The sequence below is a fragment of the Equus asinus genome, chromosome 13, assembly GCF_041296235.1.
Source record: "Equus asinus isolate D_3611 breed Donkey chromosome 13, EquAss-T2T_v2, whole genome shotgun sequence".
NCBI lineage: Eukaryota > Metazoa > Chordata > Mammalia > Perissodactyla > Equidae > Equus > Equus asinus.
The window spans coordinates 13,902,312-13,928,045 of record NC_091802.1 but is presented as its reverse complement, the minus strand read 5'-3'; the positions used below and the strand labels follow the sequence as shown (position 1 = coordinate 13,928,045).

At 57.5% G+C, this 25,734-nt stretch overlaps 2 protein-coding genes across 6 annotated transcripts in view; one reads left to right on the top strand and one right to left on the bottom strand.

Moving 5' to 3' along the window:
- Nucleotides 1–19,598, top strand: part of PITPNM3 (PITPNM family member 3) — a 91,942-nt gene extending 72,344 nt beyond the window's left edge. For 2 of the 3 annotated variants that reach the window (XM_070482515.1, XM_044744928.2), the window contains 8 exons: nt 55–203; nt 1,895–2,011; nt 4,725–4,841; nt 5,204–5,352; nt 5,640–5,789; nt 8,794–8,977; nt 12,531–12,659; nt 14,168–19,598. In XM_070482515.1, coding sequence (XP_070338616.1) covers nt 55–203; nt 1,895–2,011; nt 4,725–4,841; nt 5,204–5,352; nt 5,640–5,789; nt 8,794–8,977; nt 12,531–12,659; nt 14,168–14,470 — 1,298 coding nt within the window. In that variant the 3' untranslated portion in view covers nt 14,471–19,598. The remainder of the gene's footprint in view (nt 1–54; nt 204–1,894; nt 2,012–4,724; nt 4,842–5,203; nt 5,353–5,639; nt 5,790–8,793; nt 8,978–12,530; nt 12,660–14,167) is intronic. The other variant, XM_070482516.1, reaches the window with a different exon arrangement.
- On the bottom strand, nt 17,853–24,114 carry PIMREG (PICALM interacting mitotic regulator). 3 transcript variants are annotated; one of them, XM_044744931.2, is made up of 6 exons: nt 23,674–24,114; nt 22,776–23,103; nt 20,878–21,173; nt 20,277–20,372; nt 19,583–19,632; nt 17,853–19,210 (listed from the first exon to the last, which is right to left on the bottom strand). In XM_044744931.2, exons 2-5 carry the CDS (start codon nt 23,067–23,069, stop codon nt 19,599–19,601), a joined length of 720 nt encoding a protein of 239 aa, XP_044600866.1. In that variant the 5' UTR covers nt 23,070–23,103; nt 23,674–24,114; the 3' UTR covers nt 17,853–19,210; nt 19,583–19,598. The 3 variants fall into 3 exon arrangements, with proteins under 3 accessions (XP_044600866.1, XP_014688207.1, XP_070338618.1); XM_014832721.3 differs by having other exon boundaries at nt 17,853–19,243; nt 23,674–24,111; XM_070482517.1 differs by having other exon boundaries at nt 17,853–19,632; nt 23,674–24,101.
- Nucleotides 24,115–25,734: the final 1,620 nt, after the last annotated feature.

The following is a 25,734-nucleotide window of genomic DNA, read 5'->3' as shown; positions in this document are numbered from 1 at the left end:
GGGTCGAGGCCCCAGGCAGTCCACTTTGTCCCCTCCTCCCTCTCGGACCTGCAGTCACGGCCAAGTGGTGGGGTGCCAAGCGCATCGACTACGCCCTGTACTGCCCGGATGTCCTCACGGCCTTCCCCACGGTGGCCCTGCCCCACCTCTTCCACGCCAGCTACTGGGAGTCCACGGATGTGGTGGCCTTCATCCTGAGACAGGTAATGCCGTCCCTTCCTGGGCGTCCCCAAAGGGCACCTCTGGAGGGCCCCATCCCTCTATGTCTGGAGAAGAGGCCTACCTTGCAGGCCACATTGGGCATTGGAGCATTTAGCCAATTGGGGGGTGACACACTCAGACAGTGGGTTTTATAAAGAACACTGGCTTCTGGCTAATGACATAGTACTTTCTAGAAAATTAAATGGAAACTACATGGGAGAATGTACCCAGGTTTCAGCTTGGAGGCTGGAGTAATAAATGCATGTCCCCCTATGGGTCTCAGTGTCCTCAGCTGTGACACAGCAGGGGCAGCAGAGAGGCAGTGGCTGAGGGGGCTCTGGGGGAAGGCGGCTGGGAGGTGGGTGGGTTCGTATCACCTGTGGCCTCGATGGCCAAGGTCAGGAGTTTGATTTTGTGCTGGGTCCAATGAGAAGCCGCTGCAGGGTTTTGAGCAAAGGAGAGATATCAACTGACTTGCATTTTTAGAAGCACGAGGCCTGTTATGAGGCAACTATAGGAACCAACTTCTAGATGGTGGCGTGGCCTAGGCTGCTGGTGGTGGGCGTGCTGAGGAGCAGCTGGATTTGAGTTGTGGTGACCAGACTTGCTGATGTCTGGGCTGTGAGGGAAAGAGGAGAATCCAACGGGCCCGCTTTCCACTTGCGTAGCTGCGGTGGTGCCACACCCTAGGGTTGGGGACGAGCAGCGCTGGGGTGGGCTGGGGGACGCCGAGTCTTGGGTCCAGACCTGGGAGGTGTGAGGTGCCTGTTGGATGTTGGGAAGGAAGGTGAGTCAAGTCCAGAGCTTAGGGAGGGCGTCAGGCTTAGAGAGAGAAATGTGGGGTCATCAGAGCTCGGATGGCATGTAAAGCCAGTGTCGGGTACAATACTCTGATTGTGACACAAGTTCCAGGGTGTGGGTTTCCCCCCACCAAGCAGTTCTCCGGCATCAGCTGGGTGTCCTGCAGTTCAGCTCAGTTCTGACACTGTCCACCTGGAGAGAGCGTCAGGTTCCACAGGGTGAGGGCTCAGACCCACAACTCTGCCCACTACCCGCCCCTGTCAGATGCTAATTGCATGTCTAGGTTGTCACCTGGGCTTCTCACCGACTGACTATAGATCGGAGGTTCCTGTGACCCCCTCTGTGGGCTCGATTACTTTGCTAGAGTGGCTCACGGAACTCAGAGAAACAGTTTGCTCACTAGATTACCGGTTTACTACAAAGAATATGACTCAGGCACAGCCAGATGGAAGATGCCTCGGGCGAGGTCTGGGGACAGGAGTCGAGCTCCCACCCCCTGCCCTCCACCCCCCGAGGGCACCCCTCTCCCCACATCTCCACGTGGTCACCAGCCCGGAAGCTCTCCCAACCATGTCCTTTTGGGGTTTTGTGGAGGCTTCATCACGTAAATGTGATTGATTAAACCCTTGGCCATTGGTGTTGGTCCAGCCTGCAGCCCCTCCCCGTCTGTGGTGGTCAGCGGGGGCCTGGAGGGCAGAGGCTGCAGCCGGGCCAGAGTGTCTCAGGACAGGCAGGCAGGGAGATGGGTCCTGGGGCCTCCAGCCTCCTGAGGTTTCCAGGCTGGGAGGTGGGGAGGCCTGGGGGAGGGCCTGGCTGGCCACAGGCTGGTGGGCCCTGACACCCTGGGCAGGAGGGAGGGGGTCGAGCTGGCCTGGCCCTGCTCCGCTGTCAGGTGATGCGCTACGAGAGCGCGAACATCAAGGAGAGCGCTGGCTTGGATCCCGCGGCACTGAGCCCCGCTAACCCCCGTGAGAAGTGGCTTCGCAAGAGGACCCAGGTCAAGCTGCGGGTATGTGCAGGCTGGGGTCACATACGGGTTGGGACTGTGGCCTCAGGGGGTGGGGCTGCCCCTGGGGGCTTGGGTGTCCACCCAGCAGGTCAGGCCTTCATTTACCCCTCAGAGCTCACTGCTCACACAGGCCGGGATTCAGGCTTCGATGAGGGCCATGGCGCCGTGGGGCGGGGCTGGGGGCTGTGAGATGGGGAGCTGGTTCCCAGTGGCCTGGCTTCCCGGGAGCACCACGGCTGGGGGTCCAGGGCACTGGGCATGCTGAGGATCAATTGCTATACGCCAGGCCTCTGTGGATGTGGATGTGCATCAGAGAGTCCTGCCCACAGCCATGGGGCTCATAGTCTGATTCACCTGGTGTGGTATTTGCCATGACAGAGGGAGGCACAGATTAGGAAGAAAATAGAGAGAAGAATTGTCAGGGCAGGCCATGCAGCGCTTCCCTAACTCCTTGAAAAGAGTCAATTTTGTAAGGTATTGAAGTATGAATAGCAGTTCGGTATGCATACATTCATTTATTTACTCAGCAAACAATCCTCAGTGCCCGCTGTGTCCCAGGCCCTCTGCCTAGGGGGTGGAGCATAGGGATTTACAGACACAGCCACTGCTCTGGTGGGCACTTCTAGTCTGATGGGAGCATCAGACATGGACCCCAAGAACAGTCCTGAAAGGTAGAAGGTGATCATTGCTCCATGAATTAATTCTTTTTTTGTAAACATATTTATTGAGATATAACTACATTTTATACAATTCACTCACTTAAAGTATATAATTCAGAGGATTTTAGTGTATACACAGATGCGTGCAACCATCACCACAGTCAATTTTAACACATTTTCATCATCTCAAAAAGACTCCTTATTCTTTAATTACCATCCCTCTCCCCCATCCCTCCAGCCCTAAACAATCAGTGGTCTACCTCCTGTCTCGATCAAGTTGCGCATTCTGGACATTTCATATAACGAACGATGCTGTCTTCTGTGTCTGGCTTCATTCACTTAGTGTGATGTTTTCAAGGTTCATCCATGTTGCAGCATGTGTCAGTACTTTGTTCCTTTTTACGGCTGAATAATATTCCGTTGTGTGGACATGCCACATTTGTTTATCCAGTCATCAGCTGTTGGACATTTGGGTCGTTTCCACCTTTTGTCTGTTAGGAATATGCTGCTGTAAATACTGGTGCAGAAATTTTGTGTGGACTATGTTTTCATTTCTCTTGGGTATGTCCCTAGGAGTGGGATTGCTGGATCCAATGGTAGCTCTGGTGTAATTACTTGGGGAGCTGCCGGATTTTTCTAAAGCAGCTGCACCATTTTGCATTCCCACCAGCAGTGTATGAGGGTTCCAGTCGCTCCACGTCCTCACCAGCTCTGTCTCTTTGATCCAGTCCCCCGAGTGGTGTGCGGTGTATCTCACGGTGGTTTTGATTTGCATTTTCCTGATGACTAGTGATGTGGAGCATCTTCCCATGCGCTGATTTCCACGAATCAACTCTGCCCTCTGCAGTGTTCTTGTAAGGGGCCTGTGTCCCACGCTTGACTGTCTCCAGGTCTCGGTCCATGGCTGGTTCCTCTCTGCATCCCCAGGACCGGTGCAGATGAGCTGGCTGCAGATGTTTGTTGAATGGAACTAAAATACCGTGGGAACTGAGAGGAGGCAGACACCATCTTTGGGGAGTTGGAGGGGACAAAGTTGTCGGGTCATAGTGGATGAACTGGAGTGTGGAGGCAGAAGGTCAGGGATGGCATGTAGGGTAGGGGGACCAGTGTGAGCAAAGGCCTGGAGGCCCCGCACAGCCTGGCCTGCAAGAACCAGAGGGGCTGAGAAGGGGGCAGCAGGAGAGACTAAAGGCAAGGCTTTGACCCTGAGCCCAGCATCTGGCCTTCATCTGGAGGGTGCTGGGTATTAACAGGTCTGTGCTTTGTAAAGACGATGGATCTGCCACAGGGTCTGTTTTTGAATAAGGAGCTCCATTGAGAAGCTGTTAGCAGAGCCCATGACCCAAGCGAGAGGTCATGCAGGTGTGGGCAGAGGCCCCACGTATGCCGTTCTGTACAGGAAGGGCCTCCTTGTTGTGGGGTTCGGGTCTTGAAGCCAGGTTGGGAGTGGGGGGCGGCTGGGCCAATGCAGGCCTTTGAGCTGTGGGCTAAATTGGAACCAGAGTGAAGAAGGATGGGGATGTTGGGATGGTTACAGGCAAAATGATGCAATGTCCAGGATTGCTCCAGAGTGATCTGGCATCAGGGTTGGGAGAGGGGGGTGTTCTGCCATTCTGGAGCTGGGGTCAGGCACACGGGACTGCCTTACACCATTCTCTCTACTCTCGTACATGGGAAATCTCCCACTCAGGAAAGACGGATGGTAAACGGCTGTTGGATGTGAGCTGTGATGTGACCGGGTGGTTTCCAGCCTAGGAAACTGGAGGGAGGGCAGGCTGTGAGGACTGGCTGGTACCCCAGGGCTGCGGGGGAGGATCAGGGGCAGAGAATGCTCACCTTCAGGAGCCCCAGTGCTGCTTGGACACAGCGTGAGGGTCGGAGCGTCTGTTTTCCTCGTGGGTTCCCTGGGAACACATCTCAGAAACTCTAAGAGAAATGAAAAGGAAGGCGTGATTCAGCAGGTCCACATCCCTCCAGCCAATCCTAAGGACGATGTAATGAAAAAGGGAGGTCAAGCCCCTCTTCCAAGGTTGAGCTGGTTTCTGTCCTTCCAGAACGTCACTGCTAACCACCGGGCCAATGACGTGATTGCTGCTGAGGATGGCCCCCAGGTCCTGGTGGGGCGCTTCATGTACGGGCCCCTCGACATGGTGGCTCTGACTGGAGAGAAGGTATGCAGGCTGGGTCTCCTCGGCTGGCCCCTCACACACCAGGTGCCTCAGGGTACCACGTGGTATGTGGGGCAAGGGCTGAGGGAGGGCAGGCTGGGCCGGTGGGAGCAGGGGGCAGAGAGATACTCCCCCTGCCGGGGCAGGTCAGGGAGGGCGAGCAAGGAGTGAGGGATGATCTTGGTGCATCTGAGGAGTAATGAGAAGCCAGTGTGGCTGCAGTGGAGAGAGGGAGAGAGAGGGTGGTGGGAGCCAGGAAACAGCAGCAGGCAGGGCCCCAGCCCTTGTTCCCCAGCCCAGCCCCTAAGCCAAGCCTGCAGCCCCCCAGCCTTCACTGAGTCCCCTGGCCCCCTGGCTGCCTGCAGGTGGACATCCTGGTGATGGCAGAGCCGGCCTCGGGCCGCTGGGTGCACCTGGACACTGAGATCACCAACAATAGCGGCCGGATCACATACAGCGTGCCGCGGCCCCGGCGCCTGGGGGTCGGGGTCTACCCCGTGAAGATGGTCGTCAGGTAAGACCCAGGGGACGTTCTCATGGCAGGTTCACATTTCTATGGCCCTTCCAGCCAGGCCTGTCCAGAAGAGGGAGTCCTCGGGCGCTCTCTTTTGGGCCCCATCCCTGTCTGTCTGGAGAGAGGAAAAAAGGACGAGGTCACCAGGTGTGACGTCATGGGATGCCGCCTGGATTTTCTCTGACCCTGCCCCAGACTGAGCTCTGCCCCTGGCCACTGGTGGACCTCGGGCCTCCGGCCGACGGCTGACCCTGAGTGCAGGGCTGACACAGGTGGGTCCCTTTCAGGGGCGACCAGAGCTTTGCCATGAGCTACCTCACGGTGCTGCCCCGGGGCATGGAGTGCGTGGTGTTCAGCATCGACGGGTCCTTCGCCGCCAGTGTGTCTATCATGGGAAGTGACCCCAAGGTCCGGCCGGGGGCAGTGGACGTTGTCCGGTGAGTGCTACCTCCATGCAAGGGACATGTCTCACTGGGCAGAGCCCTGGGGCAGATGGGCGTGTTTTTTCTGATTTCCTCCAGGAAGTCCACTGGTCTCCAGGTCGGGAGCCGGGAAGTCCTGGCTTCCCCTCCAGCAATAATTTACTGAGGGTCCTTGAGAAAGCCCTGCTGCTTTCTAGACCTCAGACCCTCCCTCCCTGCTTTCCTTCCTCCATTTATTCTAACTGTCTGAGCGTTCTGATCCCAATGAGGATAGAATCTGTGTTCCGACTCCCCATCGCTGTGTAACAAGTGGCTCCAATCTTAGCAGCTTAAGACAATACTTTATTACTCTGTCTTGTGGATCTGTGCATGGACTGGGCTCTGCTGGGAGGTTGTCACGTGGGCTCCCTCCAGCGATTGCAGCCAGTTGGTGGTCTGGGCTTGGGGTCATCTGAAGGCTCCGCTGGGCTGAATATTCAAGGGCTTCTGAACTCATGTATCTCGCTCCTCGGCTGGGCTCTCTCTTTCTCTCTCTCCACGTGGTGCTCCTTGTGAGCAGCCTGCGCTTCCTCACCACATGGCATCTCAGACTAGTCAGACTTTGTACGTGGCACCTGCTTCCCCCCAGGACAGCTGGCTTCCTCTGGGTCCTGGAGACCTCGATGGAAGCCATAGGCTTCTTATGACCCAGCCTTGGAGTCGCAGTGTCCATTCCTCTGTGTTCTGTTGGTTCTGAGCTAGTCACAGGATCAGCCCAGATTCAGGAGGAAGGGACCACAGAAGGGTGTGGACACTGGGACACGTGGCTCACTGGGGGCTGTCTTTCAAGACTTGCTAACACATAGTGCTCACTGAGAGATGGGAGCTATTACGGCTGATTGGAGAAAGCAGAGCAGGCTTCCTGGGAGAGGTGGCATTTGAGAGAGCCCTTGAAGGACGAATGTGTATATATTTTTATTTTACAAAAGCCATCCTTGCCATTGTACAAACATTAGCAAATGCAGAAATGCAAAAAGAAGAAACTACAAAACTGATTTTGATAGGCCCAGGAGGACGCAGGGTGGCAAGGACAAGGACAAGCAGAGCATGGGTGGGGACCAGGTGGAACAAGTTCAGGGCACTTGGATTTTGGAGGCCAGATTAGGAGGTGTGGTTGGACACGCAGCCCCCCAGGGCTGTTGTATCACTACCAGGGGTGTGGATGGATTTTGCCAATAGAAAAGCAAAAGAGGTGCCACTTTAGTGCCTTCCTCCCTGCCTGGCTCCCTGCCTCCCCCTGCCCTTTCCTGAGCCAGGCTCTATGCTGGGTCCTGATGCAGAGGGAGCTCCTGGTCGGAGGAAATCCACAGTCCAGTGGGGAAACAAGTCAGGGCTGTGAGAAACTGTGATCCAGGATTCCAAGTGATCAGAACCGATCCCGGGCCCTGGGAGTTCTGGGGGTTGGGGAGAGGGCTGCCCTGCCTCACCCCAGTAGCAGTGGTGGCTTTGGGGAGAGAACACCAGCTGGCTCAGGGGCTCCTCGGAGACTCCCGACCTCATGATGCCCCTGGCCCCATGGGAACAGGCTCAAGCCCATCTCAGGGGTCAACCTCCCCCTTGTAAGGTTGGGTCATTTATTCCCATTGGACACCTTCTCCAAACCCCTCCTGCCTTAGCATCCCCTCCCACAGCTGGGAAGGGGAGGCTGTGGTCCTTCCTCTCTGGGGGTCCACGCGGTGCTCTCACCTCCTTCACGTGGGCTCCTGGGGCCCCCGCAAAGCTCACCAAACTGTGCTAGTCACAGAAGCTGCTTTTTATAATCACGGATCCCTGGGCCCCCCTGCAGAACTAACCAGAACCCCCAGGGTGACAGCGGAGACTGTACATTCTTACAAAACCTCCCCAAATCTCTCAGATCATCTTCCAGGTTTAGAAACCCCCAACCTATGGTAGCCAGTTGGTGGCTAGGGCCACAAAAGCCCCCAAATGGGTCTGGGTGCACCTGACATCTTGCAGCCAGGATTCCACGTGAAGTCAACCAAGAGCACTTTTCTGTTGTGCTGTAAGAAGGGAGAGGCTGATTCTGCTGGGGAAGCAGGGAGGGCTTCCTGGTGGAGAGGGCCTGGAAGGATGGAGGACAGGAACATAGGGAGATGGAGGCGTGAAGGCTGTCCAGGAGAAGCGTCTGCAGCAGAGGACCACAGGGCTCGTCCAGGGCAGCAAAGCAGCTCCGTGTGGCTGGGGAGATGCCAGGCTAAGGGCAGAACAGGGAGGGTCACTAGTGAAGAGAGGACTTGTGACCTCAGAGCACGGGGGAGCCAGGAATGGCCAAAGGAGTAGCGGGGTTAGATTTGTGATTTCCAGAAATCGCCATGGAAACAGTAGCAAGGATATAATAAAGTCACCATAGCACGCACACCGTGCCAGGCACGTTGGGGGTTAATTCGCTTCATCCTTAGGACAATGCTATATGGTCGTTGTTACTATTGTCCCCATTTTGCAGGTGGGGAAACTGAAGTCCTGGGGGGTTAAGTAGCCTGCCACATTTGCACAGGTTGGACTGGAGCAGGGGGACTGGAGGGAAAGAGGCTTCCCAGGTGAGAGGCGGGGCCCGAGCTAAGGAGAGGAGTGGGCGACAGTGAGAGGCTGGAGCAAAGATCCTGCTGGAAGAATGAAAGGCTCGCTCACTGATGGAGGAGCGAGGAGGAGACACAGGGAGAAGGGAGGAATTGAAGGCGGCTTGTCTCTGGCTCCAGAGTGACGATGGTGGCATCCTGGAGGAGGGGACATGAGCAGAGGGGGCAACAGCGGGGATCAGTTTTGTTGTGGGCCTGCGGTGCCTGCGCGTCATCCAGGAGAGATGTCCAGGCTCGTGGGCTCAACCGGGAGACTGCGTTTCCAGGTCCCCCTTGTTTCCGTAGTGCTCCTTGCAACAGCCCCTCTGGCTTCTCGGGGGGCAGCAGACGGGGCAGGCCACCGGGCAGCGGGTGGCCTGCACGGGGCTGGGGCCGGGCTGGAGCCTGCAATGCCATCTCGCCAGGCACTGGCAGGACCTGGGCTACATGATCCTGTACATCACGGGGCGGCCGGACATGCAGAAGCAGCGGGTGGTGTCGTGGCTGTCCCAGCACAACTTCCCACAGGGCATGATCTTCTTCTCGGACGGGCTGGTGCACGACCCGCTGCGGCAGAAGGCAATCTTCCTCCGCAACCTCATGCAGGAGGTGAGTGCCCGGCCCGGGCTGGGGCTTCGGCCAGGGGCGGGCTGAGAGATGAGACCTCCTCGCTCCTCCTCCTCCTGCTCCTCCTCCACCTCCTCTATCAGCCTCAAGGGGCCTCATCCATTTACTCCGCATCCTCCCATTGTGCAAGCCGATGCCCACTTTGCAAAGCACGTTCCCTGGATCTCACTGGGTCCTTTGACAGCCCTGCAGGTGGGTATTGTTATCCTCTCTGCCAGATGGGGAAGGTCAGGCTCAGGGAAGCTCGGGGCTTGCCCAAGATCTCAGCATCAGACTTTCATCCTTCATCTCCTCACCCTGAAGCCTGAACTCTTGTCTCTGTGTCTGGTTGTTGATTCAGCAGTCCGCTAAGTGCCTCCTGCCCTTGCCCTGTCCTCGGTGTTGGGGCCACATAAACAGAACGTGGGACGTGCTCTCCGCAGCAGCTTTGACCTAGAGCTGTGTGTGGGTCTCACCCCGTGTCCCCGGGACCCGCAGCACCGTGCCCCTGGGAGCTCATTAGAAATGCAGATTCTCTGCCCCGCCCCCAGCCTACAGAATCAGAAACTCTGGGGACAGGGCCCAGCAATCTGTGTTTTAACAAACCCTCCAGAGGATGCTCATGCTTACACAATTTAGAGAACCACTGAGCTAGAACAGAGGTTGACAAACTACAGCCCACAGGCTAACCCCACAGCCTGTTTTTATGACCTGCGAGCTAAGGATGGTTTTTATACTTTTCAATCATTGGGGGGAAAATCAAAACAAGAATAATGTTTTAGGACATGAAAATTATATGAAACTCAAATTTCTGTGTCCATAAATAAAGTTTTATTGGAACACAGCTCTGCCGACTTGCTCACGTGTAGTCTGTGGCTGCTTTGGGGCTACACGGGAGCAGTCGAGTAGTTGTGGCAGAGTGCAAAGCCTAAAATATTTACTACCTGTTCTCTCACAACAAACGTCTGCCAATCCCTGATCTAGAGGAAGACAGACATGCAGATTGACAATGTACTGGTGGGTAGTAAGAAAAGTCCCTATTGGCAAGTAGTGGGGAAAGGAGTGGGGAGGCCGGGGAAGGCTTCTAGGAGGTGGTAACTTCTGAGCTGAGTCTTGAAGCATGAGTATAAGTTTGTCAGGTGGATGCAGAAACAACATATGCAAAAGCACTGAGGCAGGAAAGAGCCTGGGATGGTCTTAGAGCTGCAGGTGTCAGGATGGGGGTGTCAAGTGTCAGACCTGGTCAAGTGGGAGAGCTGAGGCCCCAGGGGTCATCAAGGACCTGGGCTTGGCAGGCCTTGAAAACCTTGGAAACCAGCCCAAGACCATGAACTCTCTGCTGAGGGCAATGGGGAGCCATGGAGGAGCTTAAAGCAGGGAAGTGGCAGTGTCTAATTTGCGTTGTAGAAAGGTCCCTCTGGCGGTTGTGTGGAGAACATGGTGGCGGGAGAAATGAGAGGCAGGGGGCTAGTTAGGAGGCTGTTGCCCAAGCAAGAGACAGAAGACCAGAATCCAGGCAGTGGCCGAGGGATGGAGAGAAAGGCTTGCACAGGCAGGGGAATCAGGAGGTGGAATCGTCAGTTCTCAGTGATGGTTGGATGGAGCAGTGAGGAGCTCTCAGATGTCTGTCTTGGATGACCAGAAGGGACTGAGGTGCTACTGACCTGACCGTGGCCTCCATGGAGGCCGAGTCTGTGTCTGCTTTGTCACTGATGTATCTCCAGCATCTGGGACAATGATGGCACACAGTAGGCACTCAGTAAATGTTAGTAGAATGAACGAGTGAATGAAATGAGGGGGACACAGAGGAGGACCCGCTGGAGGAAGATGAGATCAGTTGTGGACACATCGAGGCTGGGGTGGCCATGGGACACCAGCCACGTCGGCCCCAGTGCACCTGGGCTGCAGGTGGAGACTGGGGGTGTCAGCGTGAAGCAGGTGTGTGAAGCCAGAAGATGGGAGTGAGAAGAGTCAGCGCTGGGCCCTCCAGAGCAGGAAGAGGAGGCAGCGGAGGGACCAGAGAGGACCAGAGCAGGAGGGGGCCAAGAGAGAGAAGCTTCCGGGTGTCAGGGAGGAGAGTCCCCTTCTTGTGAGGAGGTACAGTGAGGACCGTCCACTCGATGAAGACTGGACAGTGATGGCCTCGCTGGGGAAGGGACTCCCCCACCCAAGGGGCAGAAGCAGGCGGGTGGGGAGCAGAGAGGGTGGTCTCGGCTCGGAGGGTCGTGGACTGAGGTTGCAGGAGTGAGCTGCTCCTTCCTCTCAGCCAAAGGCTGGCGAGGAGAGGGCAGTGGGCTGAGGAAGGCTTCTATTGGTTCAATATCCAAGGCAAAGTCACCTGCAGGATGGGGTGGCGGTTCAGGGAGGGAGGTAAAATCGGGAAAACTTTTTTGGTGGGAGCAGAAAGGTGACGTAGGGCCAGAGCTGTGTGGTTCTGTGTTTCTCCAGCAGCTCTCAGCAGCTGGCGTATAGAAAGGGAGAAGGTGGAGGGTGGAGAAATTCCAGGGCTGAGGCATGGCCAGGTGGGTGTGGGAGGAGCACGAGGAGGCCGGAGAATCCCAAGTGGTGGCTGGAGAGCACAGGCATGCCACAGGGAGCCCGGGTGAGATGATGAGGAGGTGAGGCAGGAGGGCATGTGCACAGAACACAGGTGTCGATGAGGCCAGAGGCAGCTGGTGTGGGAGCTGTAAGAGGCATGGAAGGGAAGGAGCGGGGTCAGCTTGGGGATGTGGACGTTCAGAGTTCAGAGGGGGCAGTTCCGGGTTCAGTCTGGGAGGCGATAGCCACTGACCTTAAAGAGGCCCAGAGGCTGAGGGGGTAGGTGTGTTATCCACGTGGGCAGGAAGTCATCCCAGTGATGGTGGGACTTAGGAGAAAGGAACACTGAGACCAGGGACCACAGAAGTCTCCAGTGAACTTGGGGGGAGGGTGAGTGGGAGAAGAGAAGATGGCACAGATGGGGGGCTCAGAGTGAGGAGCAGCTGGACGGTGAGCCCCTTGGAGGGGTGGGTGAGGGTCTGGAAGTGACCTGGCGCGAGGAGGAGCTTGGGCAACTCTCTGACCTGGGATGAGGCCTCTGGGGAGGACGTTGGACCAGTCAGCAACAGGCAGCAGCCACATGGCATGCCTCAGTCTGGCCTGGTATGGCTGGCCCAGGGTCAGGGGCCAGACAGAAGTGGCCTCCGGTCTTGGCCCTGTGATGTGTAAATTGGGAAGTCAAATTTCTGTGTCCATGAAGAAGCACATTGCCCCATTGTTCCATAACCTATGAATAGTGCCACTGGAGCGGGGTCAGCAGACGGTGTGGCCATGACTTTCCAAGGAGAGACCTGTATCAGGCCTGGGGTCTGGGTGTGGGGTCGGGGTCAGGGCCGGGAGAGGAGGCCACTGCTGCAGCTGGTTCCTGACACAGGGCGGACCCATGACTTGGAGTCTAAGTGTGCAGATGAAGGGTGCCCAAGCAGGGGCTCCCGGGGTGGGGGGTGGTCCTAGGAAGACTTCCCAAGGGGGCCGACTGGACCTCCCCTCTCCCTCCATGAGCTGCCCTGTGTTTCAGTGCTTCATCAAAATCAGCGCGGCCTATGGCTCCACCAAGGACATCTCTGTCTACAGCGTGCTGGGCCTGCCACCCTCCCAGATCTTCATTGTGGGCCGGCCCACCAAGAAGTACCAAACCCAGTGCCAGGTGGGTAGAGGCCTGGCTGGGGGCTGAGGGGTGAGGGCCAGGGAAAGGGTTGGGGGAAGTAGATGGTTCATTCCTTCCTTCATTCAATCATTTATTTGTTCATTCCATCATTTGCTCATTCATTCATTCATTCAACAAACACTCCCAGGCACCTGCCTTGGACTAGGCCCTGTGTTGGGTGCAGGGGAGATCCCTGGTGGAATTGGATGTCATGTCATCCAGTGTAGTGAGGGAGATGGAAATATTGGCAGACAATGACAGTGCAGTATGGCAAGAGCTGTAGTGCATGATGGGGAGCACAGAGAATTGTGGGGCCCCAGAGAGATGCGGCTGAGCTGGACTCAGGGGCAAGGTTGGTTTTCAGGAGTTTGAAGGAATTGGCCAGAAAGGGCCTGAGGTTGGAGGAGCATTTGTGACAGAAGCAGAAGCAAAAGCAAAGGTCATATGACAGAGCACATGCCTATTATGCCTATTCTGGGACATGCAGGTGACCCAGGCTGGCTGAGTGTGATGTGGGAGGAAGGGATGGGGTGGCTGGAGTGGCCCGTGTGCCTTGCCAGGTTGGGACTCCGTCCCCTAAGTCTTGGGGGTGAGTTTGTAATTCAGAGCCATCCCCCAGGCTGCAGGTGGAAGGCGGATCAGAGGAAGGGGCGGGGGATGGAGAGAAGGCGAAGGGTCTTAGAGGCATTTCCCAGGCAGGATGGGTGGGATTTGAGAATGAACAGATCAGAGGTGCGGGATGAAGGCAAGCCAAGCCTGGCACCCCAGTTCCTAGCTTGGGTGACCGGGTGGGGGGGTGCCATTATTGGGACTGAGAAGCAGGCTGGAGAAGGAGCAGACTGAAAGGAAGGTGATGACCTCCTTTTGGGGCATGTTGAGTATAAGGTGTCTGACAGTGACCAGCAGGGGTGGTCAGTGACCAGAGTGACCAGAGGGTCAGAAGATGGTGGGAGCTCAGAGTTAGTTTGAGAAGTGAGGGCTTCTCAAATTAACATGCACACGGGTCACCTGGAGATCTTGTTGAAATGCAGATTCTGATTCCACTGGCCTGGGGTGGGGCCTGAGATTCTGCCCATCAAGGGTCCAAATGCTGCTGACCCTGCTGGTCCATGGACCACACTTTGAGTAGCAAGGTTCTGAGGACACCGTGGGGGAGGGACTGGCAAGAAGGGAAGCTGCGAGGGCCAGACAATCACGGAGTGACATTGCGAGAAGCTGGATGGTGGAAGAGACTTACATTTTGGGATTTCAGTGAGAGTGACCAGGATGGGAACTTCACCCCATCAAGAATCTGGAGAACTTGGCCTATCCCACGGGTACAGATAGAAGCGCTCTGTTGTCCAAAGCTGGGTAGGGAGGCTTTCACGGTAATGAGCTCCCCACTTCTGGGAGGTTCCACAGAAAACTGAAGACCCCGTGGCAGCGTGTTCCAGGAAAAGGGCCATGTTCGGGCGGCAGGACCAGGGGCCTACCCAGCCCGGCTGGCCTGACGCCTGTCTCCTCCGCAGTTCCTGAGCGAGGGCTACGCCGCGCACCTGGCCGCGCTGGAGGCCAGCCACCGCTCGCGCCCGAAGAAGAACAACTCGCGCATGATCCTGCGCAAGGGCAGCTTCGGCCTGCACGCGCAGCCCGAGTTCCTGCGCAAGCGCAACCACCTGCGCAGGACCATGTCGGTGCAGCAGCCCGACCCGCCCGCCAACCCCAAGCCCGAGCGGGCGCAGAGCCAGCCCGAGTCCGACAAGGACCACGAGCGGCCCCTGCCCGCGCTCAGCTGGGCGCGTGGGGCCCCCAAGTTCGAGTCGGTGCCCTGAGGGCCGGGCTGTGCGCAGAGCAGGGGGGCCCTGCCAGGCCGCCTGCGGGGACCGGAGGGGCTGCCTTCTCCCCGACACAGGCCTTTTCCTGCTTTTTCCCTCCCGTGTCTGTCCAGCAGTGTCCGACCAGAGTGGGGAGGGACCCTGCCCAGCCCTGAGGGGTTCCCTGGGCTGCGAGGGGGTGAGGTCCGGGGGTCTCCGCGCAGCTGCTGCTGCCTCCCCCAAGCTTGAGATGGCAAGCCCGAGTCAGGGCTGATGTTTGTGTGGTCCCGGGGGCAGGCCTGCCCGGAGCTGGAGGGTTTGACGAAGTCTCCCGTCTTTCTGAGTTCCTGAGGCTTTGGTAGCGATGCTAGGCGGGCCCTAAAGGGAGAAGCCCCCAGACTAGGGATCAACAGCCCTGGCAGGTACAGCTTCATGGCTGTATGGTGGAGGGGTGAGTGGCATTTGTGCCCGCTCTTCCTGTGACATCCGGGGTCACCGTCTTGGGCCTGGCTCTACTATGGCAAGGTGGCCACTTTCTGGGAGTGAGATGTCCCCAGGGCTCATCCTATGTTCGCTGTGTCAGTCCGTGGCCCTTGGGGGGTGGGATCTGGTGCTGATGGTCTGTCCTCCTGCCGCTGTCCATTATTCCCCCTCCTTGTCCTCAGCGTCCTCACCATTCTCCTACGGCCCTTGAGGACAGACAGGTGTTCCTCTTCCCAGAGTCCTGCTGGGTGCCCTCCCCTGTGAGGCTGCAGCCTTGAGCTCTGGCCTAGCTGGGCTGGCTGTGAGCTCTTGAGCTGGTTGCTTGCCCTCTCTGGGCCCTGCCTTCCTTATGTGATTGGAGGGGGTCTACCCAGCTAAGATCCGTGTGAGTTTTTGACTCTTAGGCTGTCCTGCGCTTCTGCGCCTGGAGGCTTTTCAGGCCTAAGAGCCCCTTGGAGTGTCCAGTGATCTGTCCCTTCCGCACTGTCTGGGAGGGGCTCTGAGTGGGCCGGATGGAGCAGCTCCTGCTCCACTCCTTCAAAGGAAGCCCCTCTGTGTGTGGGGGAGGTGGGCTATGAAGGGACCCCTGCTCCATGGAGAGGGGCGCTTTGCACTGATGTGTAACCCTGGCGTCCTAGGGACAGAGACATCCCCAGAGAGGGACAGGTCTGGCTCCCCCTCCCCAGCTCTGCGCAGACCGATTTCTCCCTTATGGCTCCTGGAAGGCATAGAGCTGAGATCCCAGGGTTCTGGGATTCACGTAATTTTGGCTCAAACTGTTGCATTCTCTTCCCTTCCTCCTGCCACTCAGCTTCGTTTGTGCCCATGACCTCCCCCGGGTCGTCCCGAGGTTGGCAGGGCTTGGCTCCCCTGGGGCCCCTCAAAGCCTGCTCAGGCCCTCCTGCTGCTGAGCCCGTGGCCTGGGCATTGGTCTCCAGAACTCCCCCCTGCTCCCTGGCCACGTGGGCCCGCCTCTGAGTCCGCGCGGGCTGTCACCGAGGCTGGTTGTAGCTCTTTCAGCCAGCGCTCTGTGTCAGGGGCCGGGCTGCCCCAGGGCCCAGACGTCTGTAAACAGCAGGCAACTGTGTCAGCTCAGTGTCGCTTCTGCTCAATGTCTACCTCTTGCAGCTCCCACGTGGCCAACGTCCCCCCGGACGGTGGCTGCTGATGGGGGCGGCTGGCATCGCTGCTGCGAATCGCCTGGCAAACTGGGCACCCTGCTGAGGCCCAAGGGGTCCGACTCCCAGCCCCCACCCCGGCTCTCTCTCAGAAAAGTGTCTTCTCCAGTCTGCCAGCTCCTGCCACGTCTGCCCGACCTGTCTGCCAGCCCTCTGCCCCCTTTTGGCACTGCGTCGGCACCCAATCCCGGAGCTGCTGGCAAGGCTGTTGGGGTGGGGCCATCACCCTCAGCTTCCCCTCTAGTCCTGCCTCCTGGAGGCTCACACGGGCCCATCCTCCTTTAACACTTCATCCTTCCTGGCTCTCCATAAGGCACCAGCTCGTATGGCACAGCCACCTCATCCTCCCCATCCTTTCCAAAATAGACCCTGAGTCAAACTCGGGCAGGCTTAGTCTGAGTCCTGGAAACTCCACTATCTCCTTTTTCTGGAGGCCACTGATGTGTCACTTGCAGCTGATGAAGTAATCAGTGCGGGGCTCTTCCCCCCCCAGTTAGACTCGCTGGGCCCTTTCTGAGAACTCCAGGCTGGGAGCAGGAGAGAGAGAGTGGGGCCCTGGGGAATCTGGAGTCCGAGCAAGCAGGGTTCTGTGGTTCTGGGGGTCGGAGCGGGGACGCAGGACCCAGCGGGAGGCCACCACTCCTTCCTTCCAGAGCCCAGGATTGGGGCTCTGGTGACTCACACCTGAGATGCTGATGGTGTACAGTGAGAGGCTGTGAACACGACTCCCTAGGGGCTTTAGCTGGTGTGTGTGACCGTGTGTGTGCGTGTGCGGTTCTGTATAGTGACCCACTCAGACAACGTCCGTTCAGTGCAGCTTTCACGGCACCTGTGACCAACATGCACTTTCCCAGTGGTGTGTTCTGTGCTGTCCGTCCAGTTCAGTTGGAGAAAAACAAAGAACCCAGTCGTGTTGTTCTCCGGACGGGGAGCCGCTGCCTCTCTCCGAGTAGTTCTGTGACCCCCAGTCCGGCTGTTTTCTAGAGAATCCTTCTAGCTCCCGGTGTGCCTGCTCCCCAGGAGCTGGGAAACGGGTCTTCCCGCCTGACCAAAGCTCCTTGTTCTCGCCTGGCATGTTCGTCCTGCCGACCAGGCGGCTGTCCTGCCCGGCTCCCTGCCGGCCGCCTTCCTCTGCGTTCACCCTGCTGGGGGTCGGGTGCATCCTGAGGCTGCTCTGCTGGCATCCTGGGTTTCCCTGAAGCTCTCCACTCCTCCCTGGGGCTCCGCAGAGTTTGAAGAAGAGTAGCCTCTTCGTGCGTTTGGGCGAGTGGCCCTCCTGTCTGTGTGCTGGGCCACAGAAAACACATGTGTTTGCCCCCCAATATCCCAGAGATTCCTGGGGGGTGGGCCCTCTGAAAGAAGGGAGGCTGGATCTCTTGGTTTTTAAACCCTACTGTTACCCGTTTGGAGTCCATACCCGCACCCTGGAAGTGTCCAGCAGACAAACGTGGTGCCATTTTTAGATGAAAGCCGGACACTGAGGCCGGTGGAAATGGGGCCAGAGGTGGCACTGGTTTTGCCTGGACACTCTCTCACCCAGCCTGGGTGTGACCCCGCCTGGGAGGGGCACCCTGACTTCCAGGAGCCTTGCAGCTGACCCCGCCTTAAACAGTCAACTTTCCCGCCAAACCCCGGGGGTTTGGGTGCCAAGTGCTCTGGAAACCTAGTCTCTTTGGCTCAGCCAAAAGAAACATCCGCTCCCTCCTTACTCTCCTTCTGGGCCTGGGGGGACTTACTTAAAAAATCATAGTTAGGTTAAGTCCAAACTGCAAGGCCTGGCCCGGGTCAGGCTCTCCTTGTTGAGAGGCCACCAGGGCGGTTGGGAGGAAAATCAGAGTTTGACCCCACCCTTATTGGGACAAGGAGAGGCAGGTGATGCCAAGGAGGGGCAGGACAGGAGGGCGGCTCGCTCACGGGGACCCCCACCCTTGGACCCCGCTGTCCTTTTCTATTCGTTTACTCCGTGGTGGCAGCCTGTCTGATCTTGTCCGTGGTCTGACTGTTCCTAAGTGTGTAACTCTCAGTATTGTCTGTGGTGGGTGGTTCTGTGGTGAAAAAGGTTTATTATATTCCTCATGGCTGCCTTGTACAAAATCCGTTAGAAAAGAAAATGTAAAATATCAGATTTCTAACAAGACAAAAACAGCATTACGGAGTTAAAAGATTTTTACAACTGGTCTTGATTTTGACGTGAGCTGGTTTTTAACTCTCAAACGTTGTCACTTAAATAAAAACCTTATTTGCCTTTAAAATGGGCTTCGCGCTGAGCTGAGCCGAGCTGGCTTTCCCGTTGTTCGTGTTCTCCCTGCGTGGGGGGCAGGCTGGCTCGGAGCAGGAGTCGGGGGCGGGGGGCAGGGTGAGGTGAGGGAGCAAAGCTGGGCCCCAAACCACAGACCAGAGTGGTGTGGGGACACAGAAGAGACGTCAAATATGGAAAGAGAGTCTTTATTTATGAAAAAGCAACATTATCTAGGAAAGTCTCATACTGGTTTCTTTCTAATAAAATGATAAAGCAGATTTCTTAAATAATTTACAAAGGGCAGAAATTGCTAGTGAATGTGCTACCCCCATCCCTACACACCCACCGTGCCCCGTGCTGAGAGCATGAACAGGTCCCGGGCGGCCAGGGTCTCAGGGCCTGGGAGGCTCTCCTATCCCTTCTCCCGGGGCTCCGATGGGGGAGCAGGGCGGAGCTGGGTTCCTGAGGGCCTTGGCACAGGTGACACAGGATGACCGATAATTCTCTGCAGACCCCGCTCCTGGAGACACAGCTTGGAGATTTCAAATATCTTCTGCTGCCTGCGCCTCACGTTGCAAACGAGGCAACCGTGAGGCTCAAGTGTGGGATGAGTTCCTAAGCCCAAAAGGGGAGTAGCCTGAACAATCCCCGCCCCTCTCCGAGGTCTCCCCAAGTCACTCTTGGACGGTGGCAGGATGTCATGGTGGACCTAGATGTGACCGGAACAGGAGAGCAGAGGCCCCAGAGCAACCTCCATCTGGGCCCTTGTCAGTCAAGTCCTTGTTAGTGTGACCCAGGGGCGCTGCCGTCTCCAGGGGGTTTCCTCCAGGAAGTCATGGGGAGGCACAGATCCTGGGGCTGAGGGTATGGTGGCCAGATATGGCTTGTGTCCTGCAAGACAGAGCTCCCTTCATGCCCCCCAAGGCAGGGGAGGTGGGAACACCTAGCCTGCCTTCTCCGCAAATGAGGAGTCCAAAGGTGGTCTAGCGGCTTGGGGCCCCGGAATGCTCAGTTAGTGATGGGGTCAGTGGGTCAGCAGTCTGACTCCAAGCAGGTAGGAAGACTTGCACACTTCCTACTCTGCTGGGCCCATCAGCTCTGTGGGTTTTTCCAGAAAAGACTTGGTTCTTTAACGTGCCTCGCAATATGCGTACGTGCTCATGCATGAGGAGGAAGAGAAATAGGAGGAGGAAGATGACATTGAGAAAGATGCTTGGGAGAGGGTGTTACCTGAAGGGCACTGTCCTCAGTCACGAATGAGAGAAATGGTCATGTCGCCACTAGAGATGGGAAAGTGGGAGGGGCAGATGCCATTGTGTTCTGCAGGCTCTGAGGGGCCCCCCCAGCCTGGACTAGATGAGACCTGACCTGGCAACATGGTGGGAAGGAACGTGGCCCCCCTGACATACAGTCAGAGCTGGCAGGGCCCCACCTGAAAGCTCATCACGGCCATGTACAAATAGGGAAACAGCCCCAAGTTAGCGCAGCTCCTGACCCGGGCCCTGCCCGCACGATGGCGTCCTGAGCAGGCAGACCAGGAACTCCCAGTGGCCATGGAACTTTTCCCAATTCCATGGGTGGTCAGGGCACAGAGGAGCCATGGGGGGCCTTGGGGGCCGGGCAGGTCTTTCAGGAACCAGGTCCCTGGCCACATGGGAGGTTCCAGGTGATGGAGAAATGTGGGATCCCAAGGCCCAGGGGGCCACGCACGCCCAGGGTACATCCTTAATCACCACCCTATCTAGGTTTTTCATCTCTTCTCATGTTGCAGACCAGGATACCGAGGCTCAGAGAGGGGGAGGGGCTGGCCAAGGTCACATAGAGCCAAGGTCATAGAGCTAGAACCAGAGGTCTGCCTATAAACATGGCATGGCTCGGGGGCCCTCCTGGCCATTTCACCTTGAAGCATGGGATGCCAACTCACCTCTCTTCAGCGACAATGGCCTCATCCAGCTCTTGGGACAATTTCTGGAGGTGCTGAATTCCTGTCCCCACAGGCTCTAGATCACTGTCAGACTCACTGAACCAGAGGAAAAGCCACATGTACCAGTGACTGGTTGGAAACCTGTGGTGGGAGCCCCTCCCAACCCAGCACTGGGTCCTGGAGATGACCAGTGGGGGCTGGGAACGCCTCACCCCAGACCCTCACTCCAGGAAGTGACGTCAGAGTGCCTTGGAGCATCTGGCAGAGAACAGACGGATCAAGGCCTGTGAGGCCAAGGTCAAGGGCAGGTGATCTTGTAGACAGGTGTGCTCTGCCGTTCCCTGCTTGGAAACTGAGCCTCAGCCTCCAGATGCCTTCAAAACTGGCTTTTGGGCTCACCAGGTGGTTTGGGTGAGTGTGATACTGTGACAGATTAGCTCCCTGAAGGACTTCCCCAGGACCCTTCCAGGGAGGGGCAGAGCTGGGCCAGAACACACATGTGACTCAGCTCAGGGTGCCCCTGGCTCCAGGTGGCCCCAGGAGGGGCTCAGATGCCCCTGGGGCCCAGTTGGTATTTTTGGGCAAACTCTGTTCCTCTTACCTGGGGGAGCAGAGGGGCTCTGTCGAGGAGTAGGGGCTTCGGAAGGCAGCCTCCCTCCGGGACCGCCGCAGTGGGTGGCCCCATGGGCCTCTCTGGGCTGAGAGGCTGAGCTGCTCCCTCTCGCAGGGGTCCAGGGTTGCATGGGCAGGGGCGGCTGCAGACAGCCGGGTGCTCCTCTGGCTCAGGCTGCGAGCTGGGGGGCTGCTGCCCTTCTGGGCCCCTCTCTTCCTCCTCCTGGCTTTCACCTGGGTTTCCACCAGCCACTTGGTGCCACTCTGGCAGGACTCCTGGATTCTCTGTACAGGGACACGGAAAGGTGAGCACAGACAAGCCACAGGGGAGCTCCCCCAAGTCTCCAGGCCGTCTCTCCACCCACCATCCTACAGATACAGGCAGCTTTCCGTCTCAAGGCTGAGGGATGTGGATGAGTCCGTGTGATAGGGCCATGGGCCTGTGCATGGACCTGGGCATGAGTGCCGTGGTCACAGCAGAGCCACTCTGGCTCACAGCGCCTGCGTTTGTCTAAGTCCAAACCCTCTTTTGGAACATAGATTGACCCACAGACTCAAAAGCAAGGCCCAGAAGACCAGGCCAACCCCCCAGGACACCATGAGATAGTTGGTCTCCACTCTGGTCTCACTCGCTTTAGTCCATCCTCCACATTCGTATGCAGAGACCCTTCTCGAAGGTAGTTCTGATCATGACACTCAACTGCTCAAAACCCTTCTATGGCTCCTCATTGCCCACAGGATCAAGCCCTAACTCTTGGGCCTTTCGCACCAGCTGGGGGACGGCTGTGAAGGCTCTTCCTCAGCTAGACTGTCTTTGCCTCAGCAAACCGGAGTGCAGAGCTTAGCGCAGCCCCGAGTCACCTCTGGTGAGTGGGCAGGCTGCTCGGAGCCCCGGGGGGTTAAAACGATCACTGGGCCCTTCCAGACAAGGACTAACGTTTGGCTCAGAGAACTTTCTGCAAAGGGTCTAGCAACAGCTTCCCTCTCCCACATCTTCAGCTTCTCCATCAGACACCAAGGAGACTCCCCCGGCCCCCCAGTTCTCTCCATGGAGGTCCATTCTCTCTCCTGGCCTCGGTCATTTCTAGGGGACCCCTCTCCACATCTCCAGCTCCAGGTTCGAAGATGCATCCACAGGCACCTCACACCCAACATGTGTGACATCTTCCTGCCCACACATCTCATCTGATACCAAATCCTCTCACATCTACCTTCTGAGTAGCTCTTAAAGTTGCTCAGTCCTCTGCAAGGCCAGGCCGCCGGCCCCCTTAGGGGGAATCTGCTTCTGACCCCTTTTCCATGGAGTAGCTAAAGAACAAGTTCTAATATGCTAATCGGACTCAATTCCCACCCTGTTGAAAATTCTCCCCACTGGCCCCCAGGGCTCCCAGGCACTCTTGGGAGACTAACACCTTGAGCACACCAGCCTCTCCTCTGCCCCATCTCACTGTCTGTTCTCTGGCCACGCCCAGACTAAGCTCCTGCCAGTCCTCCCTCCGTTCTGGGTCTGGGCTCACACTGTTGCGCCTGCCTTAGACTCCTCATGCTCCCCCTTTCCTGGGTGAATTCCATGGAGTCACCTCCTCTGGGAAGCCTTCACCCTCTGAGCTTGTTTTGGGGGCCCCCCACCATCAGCTGCTTCCTTGCAATTTCCTATCACAATACAGCTCTTATCACCTTGCACCGTGAGGATCTTTTCTTCCATGACACTGTTTTCATTCACTCCTTCAACTATTTGTTGAGTGCCAGAACTATTTGGGGTGCTGGGTTACATCAATAGGAAGCGTCAAAGTCCCCGTCCTCATGGAGTCTATATTCTTGGGGGTTCCTTGAGGGCAGCAGCCGTTGGCACCTCCATAAATGGATGGTTAGCACTGTCAGCATTACCTGGGACATGGCACCCAAGGCGTTCTTAGCTGAGCGAGCCGCACCCTGGAGACCCTGCTGCCCTGGCTCTGGGGTTTCCAGGCGTTTCCAGGAGGGGCCAGGCCCCAGGTTGAGGCTGACTGCTCTCAGGGGCAGCCTCCTTTGGAACTGTCTGCACAGGGAGCCCAGAGCCCGGCTGGAGGTCTCTGGATGGCCGACTGCAGGCTGCAGCACCGCACTCTCCTCCAGCTGCTCCTGGTCCTGGAGAGATCTTCGGCGCACGGAGACCCCCACGCCCGGCCACCGAGAGGCCATCTGCTTGGCCAAGAGTCTGTTCTGTCCGCTAGACCTTGAGAAGGGGGAGGAAAGGCAGGTCAGCAAGGCATCCCCCACTCCCAGGCTCCACAGAGTGCCTGGGTACAGTGGAAGAGATGGGATGGAGGCCCATGGGGTGGGGTGGATGGCTCAGGCTGGGGGTGTGGACACTTGGCAGCTCTGGCAGTCAGAAGCAGGATGCTTCCTGGAAGGGGGCCCGCGAGGTCCAGCAGAGGGCAGAGGCCCTACAAGGCCGGTCAGCATTTCCTGCCGTCCCTTGCCGCAAGCGTCTAACACAGCCGGCTTTTCATCCCAACCTCTTTTCCGCTTTTTGCCTCAGGGAGGGAGGCAGAGTCAGGGCCGGCCCTCCCGAGCCTCAGCACTTGGCCAGGGCACCATCAGCGGCTCTTTCACAAACACCCTGACCCAACGCGCTCCCGCCCGGACCCCGCGGCTGACCAGACACCCCAATTTCCACCTTGCGATACCCACACGCCCACATGCCGTGCCCATCCTAACTAGAGTGCCATTCTCCCATCGCCCCTCATTCCCCCCCACCCCGTGGTCCCTTCAGAACAGAAGCCCCACTACGACCCGCACTCACCTAACAGCCCCCAACGTCGACCAGACGCCGAGCACAGCTGCTCCTCGCCCACCCTGGCCGATTTGAAACTCCGCGCGGATCCGCCCCTGGCCCTGTCCTCACAGCTGATTGGCTCCGTCCCCGCCTCGCTGCCGCGCCCGGGATCCGATTGGCCCCCTGGTCTCGCGGCTGTGAATCCTGTCCGCGGATTGGCCCAGCCGTCGCCATTCATCTCTCAGGACCCCGCCGAGCCCGGCGCGGAGAGATGCTTCTCCGTTGTAACTGCGGGTCCCGCCCGCGCCCCTCGCCGGCCCAGCCCCCGCGCCCCCTCCTGGACGCTCGGCCCCAGGCCACCGGGGCGCCTTGTCGGACTGCAAAGGGTTCACACAGGTCGGACAGGGCCCAGCGGAGACGCGGTCCTGGGCTCCTGGGGACCCTCGCATCCTGTCTGGAGGTCTCAGTGGATCTGTTAGAAAGAGCCGGGGGGGGGGGGGGGTGGGGACTGGGAGCTCGGAGCCCTGGGTTCCCGTGGAGGTTTTGTTTCAAACTTCCAGCCTGACCCTCTGCCTTCCTGAGACAAGGCACTGCCCTCCTGTGTTCCCCAAACACCACCCACACTCTGCAACGAGAAAACCCACCCTAGAAGAAGGAACAGACCCTCCCCCCCCCCACCACCAATGAGCGCGGCCACACCTGGGAGTCGAATGCCTCCCTCTAGAAAGCATCTCCCCCCCCACCTCCTTCTTTTTTGTGACCTCAAAGTAGCTGGTTCTCCCCGTCCTCACCTGGTTCTCTGCTCCCCGCCCCCTGCCCCCCAGCCACTCTCTTGCCAAGGTCTCGCTGATGCTCCTTGACGCTCTGTCCTCAGCCTCTTCTTCACCTCTGGGTGATCTCACCCACTCGTCTGGCCTCGGTGACCGCCCACAGGACGGTGAGAGCGATGAGCATGCATGGGGCCCTCACTGTGCAGCAGGAACTTGTGTCCCAAGTGCTGTATATTATGAACTTTTCTGACACTCAGTGCAGCCCAGACCAGACGAGGAGACTGAGGCACAGAGAGCTTAGGCTGGGCCCCCATCTCCCTCAGTTAGTATGACGCAGGGCCAAGGATTCCAACTGTGGGTCTGGGACCAGGGTCCACGTGCCGTAGCCTCTCCTCAGCCGCACCTGTCCCCTTGTGCCCATCTCCTCCTGGGCACTGCAGGCACCTTAACCCCACATGCCAACCCACGTCACCCTGGGCTCTCCAACCCTCCTCCTCCCTCCCCGCGTCCCCGTCTCGTGTCTTTCCAAATACCTACTGGCGTCTGATAGAGGAAGCACTGTGCTAAAAATGGGCCCCCAGGTCAGCAAACGGACGCATTCCTTACCCTCACGGAACTCAAGTCCCACGTGTGGGGAGAGACAGATGTTAGTTAGTCAAATAACCAATAATCAATCAATCAAAGAAAGTTATGACACAAAAATTATGTCACTTAAAGCTGAGACCTAGAAAATGAGCTCACCAAGCAAAGAATGTGTGTGTGTGTGTAGGATCTTCTTGCCCAGGGAACATCACGTTCGAGGGGAGCACACCCAGGTAAGACGCCCAGCACACACACATATGTGTCATGAAACAGTTTCCTGAAACTATGCGTGATGGGCGTTGATATTTCCCAAGCATCAGAGGTGTTTGTTCCCAAACCTGTTTGTGCCAGTTGTATTTTTTTCTTGGAATTAGGGAATTTAATTCAGGTCCTTCACCAACGTGATATGAGGGGAAAGCAAGAGTTGTGATTTTTATGAAAACGAAGTTGAAAGTATGGGACTCTGTGAAGCTGAGACACTTGGAAACAAAGTCTCTCAAACTGGGTTGTCTTGTCCCAATTGTCTGTCTGTGCCAGGCACCTCACGGGCATCAGTGCAATGGCTTATATTTGCTGAGCCCTTGACATGGGTGTGCTCAGTGCTTTTCCTTTATTCTCCCTTAATCCTCACCATAACTCTATGACAAATTACAGATGATGAATTGAGATTCAGGCGGGTCAAGTGTCTTGCTCAAGATGGGACGGAGAGCCAGAGCTGGATCGTAAATCCTGGATG